Raw genomic sequence first — 12,588 nt, 5'->3', positions numbered from 1 at the left:
GTTTCGGTACACAATCCTATTCATGTGGTCTAAATTTGAAGCCTATAGCTACAGAAATCTGAAAGTAGGTCACCAGGTCAATCTTAAGGTCAAAGTTCATTTTGGTACACAAAACTATGCAAGTGGTCCAAATTTGAAGGCTGTAGCTTGAGAAATGTGAAAGTAGGTCACTAGAGCAAAATCAAGGTCAAACTTTATTTCGGAATACTAAACTATGCATGTGGTCAAAATTTGAAGCCTGTACCTTCAAAAATGTGAAAGTAGGTCACTAGGTCAATGTAAAGGTCAAAGTTTGTTTCGGTACACAAAACCATGCATGTGGTCCAAATTTGAAGGCTATAGCTTGAGAAATGTGAAAGTAGGTCACTAGGTCAAAATCAAGGTCAAATTTTATTTCAGAATACAGAACTATGCATGTGGTCCAAACTTGAAGTCTGTACCTTCAAAAATGTGAAAGTAGGTCACTAGGTCAATGTCAAGGTCAAAGTTTATTTCAGTGCACAAAACTATGCATGTGGTCCAAATTTGAAGGTTGTAGCTACAGAAATGTGAAAGTAGGTCACTAGGTCAAAATCAAGGTCAACTCATGTCAAGGTTCATCTTGCCACTCAAAACCATACATGTGGTCCAAATTTGAATGTTGTAGGTTATTGACAAAGTTTTTATAAGCTTTTCCCTATATAAGTCTATATGAACCATGTGACCCCCAGGCGGGCCATATTTGACCCTAGGGGGATAATTTTAACAAACTTGGTAGAGAACCACTAGACGATGCTACATTACAAATATCAAAACCCTAGGCTATGTGGTTTGGGGCAAGAAGATTTTCAAAGATTTTCCCTATATAAATCTATGTAAATTATAGAAATAAGCAAAGGGCCATAACTTATTAAAAATTTGTTGAACCAGTCTGATTTTCAGGGGGACACATCTAGGGTACCAATACATCATTCTGACAAAGTTTGGTCAAAATCCCCCTGGTAGTTTCTGAGGAGATGCGATAACGAGAAATTGTTAACGGAAGGACGGACGGAATGACGGACGGACGGACGGACGGAAGGACGACGGACCACGGACGCAGAGTGATTTGAATAGCCCACCATCTGATGATGGTGGGCTAAAAATGTATTTATTATGAAAAATCAGTATAAAAATTAACATCAATAAAACTGTATAAAAATCAACAACTGGTTATTAAGATTATAATAATAAACGAATAATGATGTCCCTACATCACTCACCTATACAATATGATATGAATATCATATACACAACTAGAAGTAAAATTTACACCCGTAAAATGGTACTTAAAAGAACATATACAGAGGAACATGTAGCACACCATAACTAAATTTATTATGCTTAACCCAAAGGGTTATCTTTTATGAAAAAAAGTAAAAAAGTAAGTTCTCTAATAATAAAGAAAGCCATTTTCTCGATTTTTTTGCTCTGTTGAAAAGTCGTCTAAAAAGTGTTGTCCAACAATGGAGAAACATCGGAACCAAAAAAATGGATGTGCGAGCATTAGACACGGTGAAACAAGAAAATTCAGGGGTGTTTTCTCCACTAAAAGAATACAGGGTGAATACAGCACCAAGACTAATAGGTGTGGTTACGCCCATTCAAAGGATCCCACCAGTTCAACAGGTTGTGGTTGGACATGGTAGGGCAGTGAATATGGAAGAACAACCAGTGCAGAATAGTGGAAGAGGTAGGACACTAAGACATATGCTTGAGTGGATGGAACAGCAAAGAAGCTCACAAGGTATTCCTGTCTTATGTTATAAAAAGTAATTATGACACCTGTTTTTAACAAAACAAGTGGAGCAAGAGAAAAAAAGTAATGTTTTATTACCATTGATATAGATCATTTTGTTATTATTCTCGAAAGATAAATGCTAAAATTGTAATCAAAGATAATGTTCTATCATAAAAAATGTTAAACAAAGTGCGATAAGAGATGATCTGGGTTTTATGTTTATGCTTTTTTTTAAAAAGTATCATTTGCGCCAAAGTTTTTATACAACGAAGATGGCACTTCATAAAGCCTTGAATGAACTTTCATCATTAACGAAGTCGATTTTTGAAGAAAATAGTAGGTGTCATTCAATGTTACTTGAAAACGAGAAACAAAAAGTTACTAAGTTGGAAATAAGTAATGAGAGACTGAAAGTAACAGTGGATGATATGGAAGAGGCAATTATATATATGAGAAGGGAGAAAAGGAGATTAGAAAACCAATTAGATGTATTTAGAAATCGCCTAAATAATGAAGCGGGAAATGAAGAATCAGAGAATGATATAAATACGGAAGATGAAATAGATTAAGGTATTTATATACATTTATAAACTTGTAAGGATAAATCATCAATAAAAGTAACTAAAACAATACACTCAAACCTGTGCTTAAAACCACATATGAACAGAGACCAAACAAAAAAGAACTCTTTTGAACCATTTGAGATAACACCTACCTTTTTGTAAGAAAGAGAATGTGTAAGCTATAACAAGTACTGAATTTTATAAGCATTATTTTGGAATGTAAAAACATTTTGGAATGTAAAAAATTGTTCTACACACTAAGAACTGTTTTAGTATTAATAAAAAATGTAGTACCTTATCTCGGAACATGACCTTTAAATTTGCATTAATATTACAAAGAACACTGTTTAAACTTTATTTAAGACGGTATTTAACTTTAGTGTTTAATGCAATAGCAGTTGAGGGAAGCTCGTCCTATCTTTCATGAAATCAGTAATATTTAACAAAAGCAAACTAGATGAACACTCATCAAATACAGTCATAACATCAATCAGAACAATAAACATAAAACAACAGTATAAAAATGAGCAATTATAACAGTACTAGAAACAAGAGCTGTCACAAACTACGGTGCACTGAACTATTTTGATAATGTTAGATAGTAAAATTGGAGACATTTGAGGAAGCTGGAGTGTTTTTCACTCACAACCACCAGTATAAATCCATCTTAACACACAACCAGCGATACAAATACATCTTAACTCACAACCACCAGTATAAATACATCTTAACACACAATAAACTGCCCGCCCGCTTATCTCAATAGGTAAGAGCGTTGGTCTACGGATCTCGGGGTCGCGAGTTCGATCCTCGGGCGGGGCGTATGTTCTCCGTGACTATTTGATGAACGACATTGTGTCTGATATCATTAGTCCTCCACCTCTGATTCATGTGGGGAAGTTGGCAGCTACTTGCGGAGAACAGGTTTGTACTGGTACAGAATCCAGGAACACTGGTTAGGTTAACTGCCCGCCGTTACATGACTGAAATACTGTTGAAAAACGGCGTTAAACCCAAAACAAAAAAAACAAAAAATAACACACAATAAACAGTATAAATGAGACCCATAGCAAAACGCACTTTCTGAAGAGATGATACATTCTTTTAAGAACAAAAAGTATGACAAAAAACAAAAAATGGCGACATCTTCATTACTAAATATTATTCATTGTCTTGAAATCAATTATATGACTAGAGTACCTGAGCTGAAAAATAAGGCAAAAAAATATACAACAAACATAATAAGAGCTGTTCCAACAGCTGATGAACTTATGTATAACTAATACTGAAATACATATGAACTTGTAACCATAAATGAACGTGATTGAACATAAAAGAGTAATTGAACATAAAACATGTTTTCATTTTATGTTTCAGAGTGAGAGTGTGTCATTGGAAAGAACTGTATCCGTGGAAACCATTTACACAATCACAGTCTAATAATGCTGACTTCAAAGCAACACAAACTGTAAAAAATAGTTATTTACACAACCGCAGTCTAATACTGTTGACTTCAAAGCAACACAACTGTAAAAATAGTTATTTACACAAACATAGTATTTCTCATAACTCCAGAAAAGGGAACATACGAACAATACAAAATTCAAGGTGATACTTTAAGAAAGTGTTCACATGAACACCAAATCTCTTCTTGAACCGTGTGAATGTTTTGGAGAAGACACAGCTTCTCAAGATGTAGATATGTTTTATAATGTAAAACAGAAATTATTCGAAAAAGAAATGGAGGAGATGCGCAAAAATGACTACTTAGATGTTCCCCAGGCGCAGGATATTGATTGGTTTGAGTGGGAAAATTGCGAAGATACTGAAGCACAAGAATCAATTGGCAAAGAAAACGTATGTTATGAATTTCATGACAATCAATACGCATCATTAAAATGTAAAATATGTAATCCTACTAGTTATCAAGATTGGGAAGAATACTAACGTTCTTCATATAAGAAAAACAATGATCTATACATATTTTTGATTATTTATGCGTGATATGTTGCGCGATTCACATGAACCGTAGTAAGAACATGACAAATTCTTGCTGTTTAACAGGGAGCTGTTACATGTACTATGAGGATAGACTAAAAACGTTTGTGAAATGGCCTGAGCAACTTATTCCTGATAAATATTCATTGGCAGAGGCAGGATTTGTTTACACGGGACAATCGGATTTGGTTACTTGTTTTGCATGCGGTGTTAAGTTATGTCAGTGGTGCACACCAGATACAGCGATTGCTGAACATGCGAAATGGATGCCTACTTGTCAGTACTTGAAAATGATTGGTTATGGTGAACGTAAAACGGAACAGGAAACCATTTCATGTCTTGACGATAAAAATACACTTAGTACAGGTGCGAACTTGAAACAGTCGACACAAGGATTTATAACCAAAGTACCATTCAAAAACTGGTTTTCAAAACATCCTCAGCAAGGAATATGAACAGTGCACCACTGCTGGATTCTTACTTTGATTTTTTCTACGCCAGATCTGTTGTTTCCACCATGCGCATGAAGTTTAAAACAAGATGCTTTGGATGTGAAATGGGTGCTTTATCTCAAAAAGATCATACATGCTTAACATTGACTGAAACAGAACTTGTGAAAATACATTTTGATGAAATAATCAAAGTGGTAGATGAACAAAATATACTTTCCGAATGGGAAAATGCTGCTAAATCACTGGATGATGTTTGTGATGAGGTTATACAATTATTTAAATTAAAGATAAACTATACAGACTGGAGGGAAACGGAGATGAAAACTAATCAATGGAAAAAGCGAATCCTGAACGAGGCTATTCAACTGATACATTTGGAGTGGCGTTTTACACAGAAATAACTTTAACATTTTGTTTTTGTTCTTTATGAAGGTGGAATGTATCTTTGTGCTATGTTTTTTTTTATCTCCATTAAAAAATTCTATTTTTATATGTTTCTTGAAAAATTTCCATATGAAAACATGTTCAACTATTATAGTTTGTGAATGTTATGTGCACGTTTTTATATGTATCACTTTTATAACACAAATAGATATAATTAAAATTATAGTCTTATAACATGTTTTCTCAAGTTATGTGTTTTCTCTTTCATCTAGTAAGCTCTTTAACTCATATATTACAGACATTAAGCATGTACTACCGAACAATATACTTTGAATTATGGTAGGAAGAATGTGAGTTTTAATTAATTCAAAGGACTGTTTGGGGGTAGGAACTCCCAACTATAGTCTTCCAAGATTTACTACAGTGTAACCTTTCTCAACGATATTCGTACGTGTCGATAGCTCAGTACAGTACGGTAGCGATTTTTATTAAAATGCGAATGAATATTTGTAAACATGGAACTATATTCGTTGATAAAAGGATCAATCACATAGTTTCTAAAGAAGATTTACAGAATATCAGACTGTTTCTACCCTACACTCATTTAAAACTGTCGTTACGTACTAATGGTATTTTTAACTGAAAGTGTTTCATTCAAAACTGTTTCAAAATTTGCTATCAAACATGAGTACTATATCTTATCGCTTCACACCCGCGCGGGGAGTCACATGAAAATACAGCGCCATTTCAACTACAATGAAAAAAAGATGAGATTTTTACTTAAATGTTTTGTTCTAGCTATTTTATTCGTGGGCAGTGAAGTGTTGGCAGTGTTTATTGAAGATGCTTGTGGGGAGAGTATATCTTACATCCATGATGAATTCCAGTGCTCTTTTCAAGAGCAAGGACTGTATACATTTAGAAACGAATATGCCAATGTTAAAAAAATATTTTTTAACCACTTTCAAAATAGTATTCTAGACCTGAGTGGGCAAACATCAGTGGTGGAGCTACAGATAGAGTCTAGTCAATATGACGATTTCAAGAATCATCTATGTTCTCATATAAAGAACAACATGAACACCGTTTGCATTATAATAGCAGACACGAAACAGAAAGAAATCTGCTCTCAATCTCAGGCTGGGGTATGTACTCTTTTTCCAGATTTTTTTGATAACAGAACTTCAGTAAATACATAGTTCTACTGGTCGGCACGAAGAGGAGTCACTAAAAATTAGTATACCTTAACCTATTACCGGACAAACACGGATACGGGAACTGGCATTTAGTAATGTACATTGATTACCTCCCTTAATTCAAAGACTCTTCATAAATGAGTTTGCTACTTTTAGCGGAAAAAACACCTCTTTAGAGAAAATGTACGCATTTATTGCATTTCTGTTGTGTTTGTCAAGCATATCAGCATGGAAGGAGGAGGTTCGAGACTGTCATGATGGTTTTTGCAAGACTGTCTTTAATAAGCAAGGCATGTACTTCTTCGCAAGTGAGGCGAATGATGTTCAAAAAGTTCATATTACACCGAGATTCCCAAATTCGACATTGGATATGCGAAACACAGCAAATCTACTATATGTACAGATTGATAATATAGATCTACCCGAAGAAAGAATGTGTGATGTGCTCATATGCTATACACCATTGAGGGAAGTAATTGTAGAATCTTCGCATAAAACGAAACTCTGTTGTCTTGGCAACACCTCCAAAAGGACTGTGAACGTAACACCCACACCCACACCTGCAGATAGCACAACCAACCCGACCGTGAAAAGCGCTATTCTGACTACTGGTGAGAAGCATTTATATTTTTTATATTACGCACAACCTCCAAGAGTATTATTTGCAACCATGTATAGGTTAGAAATAGGTTGAGAAAAATCACGTTGGAGCTTATATTGGCATCCGGCTTATATTCTCGTTCCTACATCTTTTTGGTTTGAAATGACATTTATTTTAAACATTTCATGATCACAAAAACAACCGCATAAATTTTATATAATAATTTGTTTTGTTTTCCTCTTGTTCTTAGCTGAGGCTTCTGTTAGGCGACAGACTGTGAGCGTAACACCCACACCCACACCTGCAGACAGTACAACCAACCCGACCGTGAAAAGTGCTATTCTGACTACTGGTGAGAAGCATTTATATTTTTTATATTACGCACAACCTCCAAGTGTATTATATGCAACCATTTATAGGTTAGAAAAAGGTTAAGAAAAATCACGTTGGAGCTTATATTGGCATCCCGCTTATATTCTCGTTCCTACATCTTTTTTGGTTTGAAGTGAAATTTATCTTAAACATTTCATGTTCACAAAAACATCCACATAAATTTTATATAATAATTTGTTTTGTTTTCCTCTTGTTCTTAGCTGAGGCTTCTGTTAGGCGACAGACTGTGAGCGTAACACCCACACCCACACCTGCAGACAGCACAACCAACCCGACCGTGAAAAGCACTATTCTGACTACTGGTGAGAAGCATTTATTATATGCATTTATTAACACAATCTAAATTAACCCTTTGCCTGCTAGATAAACTGTCGTCTGCTGGAAATGTCGTCTGCTAAAATTGCAAAGGCTGTTAAATTCGCCTGCAGCAGGCTAAGGGTTAATAAACAAAAACTTGTGTTGCTATATAAAATTTCTATTCTGTTCTGTTCTGCATAATAATATATTTATAGAATATATAGATATAACTAATTAGTAGGTATGTGATTTAATGTTTTCTTTTGATATTTCAGCATACAATTCCAAGTCTGTAAAATTATATTCTGTTATTAACCCCTTCACTGAAACTTACCAGTCATCATATATGACTGTTGCACCATTTCCCCATTATATTATTTTATACTGTTTATGCATATGTTGCTTGCTCTTCACTTTGCTTATCTGCATATATTTTAAAAGAAAAACAGTTAATGTAAAATCAAGATTGTATAGGTTAGAATATCCAATAGTGCTTAAGAAAAACATTTTAACTGAGTCTAACATAGATGATGATGGTTATATGCATCCTATGCAAACAATGAATCGTCATTCTCAGATATCTCAAACAAATGAAAGTCAGATGAGTTGGGATTCAACTTTTGACCATTATGAACCGGTATATAGACCTACCACTACTGCATTATAATTGAAGATGCAATATTTAAGATTCGCAGTTATGTTAAAATTGTCTCCTATATACTATCCTTGCAGTATATTCTTATCCTTGCAGTTTACGCCCTATCATTCAGCACAGGATTCTGTATCATTGTGATTGTGATACTTTTCATTATGCACAAAAAAAGAATCATACGGTTGAAACGACTTGAAATCAGACTAGATCGTATTACAGCAGAAATTACGTCATCTACTGTTACATCTACAGCACCCCTTGTGAGGAGTCTATCGGATCCAGCCATGAGCAGCACTAGACTGTCAGAGATTTCTATGATAGACACAAGTACTAACACAAGTGCAGTAGCACCAGTTTACAGATACCCAACTAGACTACAGTCTAGATTGCTTCATTAGACATTGTAATATTCTCAGTTGAGCATTATTACTTCTTTGAGTGTTGCATTTAAAAGTATTCTTTATGTTAAACACCTGTTTTTGCTTATTGTTCTTGCATCATTGTTCAAGTTTTGAGGGTATCTTTAAACATGGTTGAGATGACTACAACTGATGTTGATATAAGTGTAAATTTTATTCAGTCTGATACATAAAATACATAAAAACATACATTAGCATAGAATTCAAAATGATAGTAATACACATTCCAAATCACTATGATTTTATTTACATGATAAATCCATGTGTTACAAATGTTTTCATACTAAATCCAGGTGTTAAAATGTTTTCCAATTTTGAGTTTATGACATACAAAATTTTACTGCAAAACCATTGCATTAAAATGTGTACAAACAATTTCCCAAATGTCAGGTATTAATATTTCCAGAGGTTGTGAGTAATGCTTAATATTGTAACATATAAACTCGTATTCGTGTTTCACATGAAATTTCATATTTAAAGTAGTTTCACAATTAATCCCTGTGGCCATTTTCACATTTAATCCCTGTCTTAAAAATGTTTGTATACAGATACCTCTAAGCAGTTAGTTATTTTACAACAGTTCAGTATTTTGTGTTTAGATCCATAGTTTTTATAATTGTTTTACAATAATTCTAGTACATGTATGTTAATAAATCCACATGTGTTACAAATGTTTCACACGTAATCCATATATGTTTCACATTAAATCTATGTGTTGTACATGTTTCGCACATAATCCATCTATGTTTCACATTAAATCCATATATGTTACAAATATTTCATATGTAATCCATGACTTTTAGCTGCAACTGTCTAACGCACTTGAACATTTTACCTGAAAAATGAATAGCATCAAGAATTAGCTTTGACAACATTACCATATAAATACTTGTGCTATCTCATAAATACTTGTGCTACCTCATAAATATTACCTCGAATGTTCACTCATAGATTGTGTTTTAACTTTTAAGTTAGATATTTTCTTTTGAAACTTGTTTCCTTAAGTTATTGCAGCTTAATTTTAAAAGCATCTCCATCTAATCAATAAATAGCATAATCAAAGATATTAGCATGATCAAACATATCACACTTGATATTTCTCATGAGATTACACCACTTATATGATGTTTCATTTCGCTTATAGTTATATATCTCAACAAGGCTTTCACGCACATGTCATTTTAGGCATTTTGAGTACTTAGGAAATACATTGATCATTAACATATCTGTTTTCTTCTTTTATTTTTAAATATTTCATTATTCACGAACACAGTTTGCTTGAAAGCCTTGTTATGTTGTTTGAATATAATCAAAGCATAAATGTGATATGTATATTTTGATAACATGATTAGTTGAATATTTCTTGTTAAAATATTAATATATAACCTTAATTTGTTAATTTTATGTACTGAATCGTATGACGGTATTTTTATACTCGATATTTTGTTCATATCATAATATTTACAAATAAAAACGTTATATATTATAACAGTTCTTTGATGTCTTACATAAGATTTAAACTAACCTTACTGCTTTGAAATAGCAGGTTCAAATCCCGTGAACTCGAGATCTGATGTGTCGTCTTCGTGATTGCCTTCTTCATCGTTGCCCTCATCATTATCTTCATAGTTGCCTTCACCACCGTCATTATAATCACCTTGACTGTTACCATCATCACCTTCATCATCAACATCATCGTAATCGCCTTCATCATCATTACCTACTTCTTCAGTGTCGCTAACATCATCATACTTTGTAGACTTCACCATCCTTTTTGGGAAAGATTGTGAGCTTATCTCGTCCGCTTTCCTTTTAGTGTTATTTGTATTTAGTCTTTCATTATCAACCCTTACATGGGAATCGTCGAACTCGCTCAAAATAGTCCGTAACCCACGACACAGTCTTGTATTTTTTGTCTCCTGGTTGTCCCTTTCTTTACGTAATTGTATCGAAATGGACGTCTGTTTATCGAGGTTTTCCGTGAGTTGACAATTTTCGCTTAAGGACTATGCTATTTCGACAATGCAAACTTCCTATGTAAAACTGAGATTGTTGTAACAACGCGAGAAATGCACGGGGATCAAAAAGAAACTAAAAAATTATAAAAAAAGGTACTCCGAAAAAATTATAAAAAACCCAATAAAACCCAAAAACATGTCCCAACATTGAAACAAGAAAAAATGCATAAAATTTTGGGGGTAATTATTGGTACCGTAAGTCTCTCATATATAAAAAAAATTTAAATTTTCTTCAATAAAGGGGATATGTCAGTGTAAATGAGCGGGGAAGGCGTTAGTTTTCTAAGAAACGCCTTTAAAAACTAAATTTTAAACCCCAATCACCGACACCGCTCTTTTACAAAACAATGTCCCCCATGTTTTTTTCGGAAAAAACGAAAAAAAAGGAAATTTTACCTTAGAGTTCCCCTTTAAATTGTAGAGGGGGGGCCTGACTTTCTAATCTAAAAAACATCACTTTTTTTTTAAAACTTTCCCCACTGCCAAATCTTTCTGATCACTTAACAACATTCAAAATTTTACAAAAAAAAAACCAAACTGACATCAAAATTATCACAAAAACGGCTTAAAGGACATCACGGGCCTACAAACCCTTAAAATTTGTAATCAAGCCCCAACCAAAAAAAAGATGAAAGATGGTATTTTTTTCAAAGAAAAATTGTTTTTTTTCCTGAATTTTCTGATTTTCCAAACCCTTTCCCAAACAACCAAATTTGTAGGGAAACAAAAAACGAAACATTTATGCAAAAATTTTTTTTTTATTTTAAAAAATTTTGGATCTATTTTTTTTCCACCCAACAACAGACTTTTAAAAATGCACAAACCCGGGTCTGTCCCCGAAATCAGGTCAAAGGTTACTAAAAACAAAAAACAAAAAATAAACAACCCGCTTACTATGTTTTTGAAAGCCCTTTTAAAATAAAAGGGCTGGGAAAATTATACATTAAATTTTTTTTTTCCGAAGGGGAACCCCTTTGACAATCACAAGCGATCCTTACCACGAACATGAAAACAGTTATTTTTATGCCTTTTTTTTTAACTTTTCGAAGGTAACTTTTTCCCCAATACTTTTCAAAAACCCGTAAATTTCGTTTTTTCCCCGCCCCCACATTGGTGAAAAACTTTTGTATTTAAAAGTAGGGTGTATTGGGCCAAACCATTTGTAATTTTCCGACGTGGTAAATGTCATTGAAGATCGGGTTTATGTTTACAAAATTTTAAAAATTAAATTTTTTTAATTTTAAAATATTTGCAAAAAAAAACTTTAGGGCCCTGGCGCTGACTTCAAATTTCCCCTCCCCATCACCCGGATGTGGGAACAAAAACCCACTTGAGGTGTAAAACCTTTTCCCCGTAAAAGCCCCCAAAATTGGGGTTTAGTGCTCGATCTAGGTTTTATCCTGGGGGCCCAAAAATGTCTGGAACCCCTGAAACCCTTTTCCCCACCAACATAACCGGGGAAAATTTTAAAATTGGTCGTTTCGGTGTTACCTTAATCAAGAAAAAAATAAACATTTTTTTCCCCTTTTTTTTTGTTTGTTTTAAATAAATAATATGCAAAAAGGGTTTGTTTGTTTCAGTGAAACCCTCAAAATATAATTTTAAACAATTATAAATCAACCAGTAAAGGCCCACATTCATTATTTTTTAAACCGGGGTTTTTAAATGCTTAAATCTTACAGGTAAAACAAACATTTTTCCTTTTTGTATAAAAGGGTAAAGGTAAATAAAAATTTTAATTTGGTTTTGTACTCGGGGAATTTAAAAATTTAATGTAAAAAGTAAATATTCACAGTTCAAATCACCCCATCCAAAATTAATACGTCGAAGATATTTAAAAAAATTTTATATTTTCA

The 12,588-nt window shown here is 33.5% G+C and overlaps 1 protein-coding gene across 1 annotated transcript; it reads left to right on the top strand.

The window, feature by feature from the left end:
* Window positions 1-6,658: 6,658 nt before the first annotated feature.
* On the top strand, window positions 6,659-10,016 carry LOC128548354 (integumentary mucin C.1-like). The gene is made up of 4 exons (XM_053522909.1): window positions 6,659-6,963; window positions 7,204-7,305; window positions 7,547-7,648; window positions 8,395-10,016. The coding sequence occupies exons 1-4, from the start codon at window positions 6,723-6,725 to the stop codon at window positions 8,691-8,693; spliced, it is 744 nt and encodes a 247-aa protein (XP_053378884.1). The 5' UTR covers window positions 6,659-6,722; the 3' UTR covers window positions 8,694-10,016.
* The last annotated feature ends 2,572 nt before the right edge of the window (window positions 10,017-12,588 follow it).

This window comes from Mercenaria mercenaria, chromosome 14, assembly GCF_021730395.1.
Source record: "Mercenaria mercenaria strain notata chromosome 14, MADL_Memer_1, whole genome shotgun sequence".
Taxonomy (NCBI): Eukaryota; Metazoa; Mollusca; class Bivalvia; order Venerida; family Veneridae; genus Mercenaria; species Mercenaria mercenaria.
Note: the sequence above shows the minus strand (reverse complement) of the source record. Positions and strands in the feature narration are given on the sequence as shown.

What these genes read in the sequence shown, in the direction of transcription:
- LOC128548354 (XM_053522909.1), top strand. Translation starts at nt 6,723, where the DNA reads ATGCGAAACACAGCAAATCTACTATATGTACAGATTGATAATATAGAT. An exon ending in AAGCGCTATTCTGACTACTG is followed by an intron (nt 6,964 to 7,203) that starts GTGAGAAGCATT and finishes TCTTGTTCTTAG; the next exon opens with CTGAGGCTTCTGTTAGGCGA. An exon ending in AAGCACTATTCTGACTACTG is followed by an intron (nt 7,649 to 8,394) that starts GTGAGAAGCATT and finishes TTATCCTTGCAG; the next exon opens with TTTACGCCCTATCATTCAGC.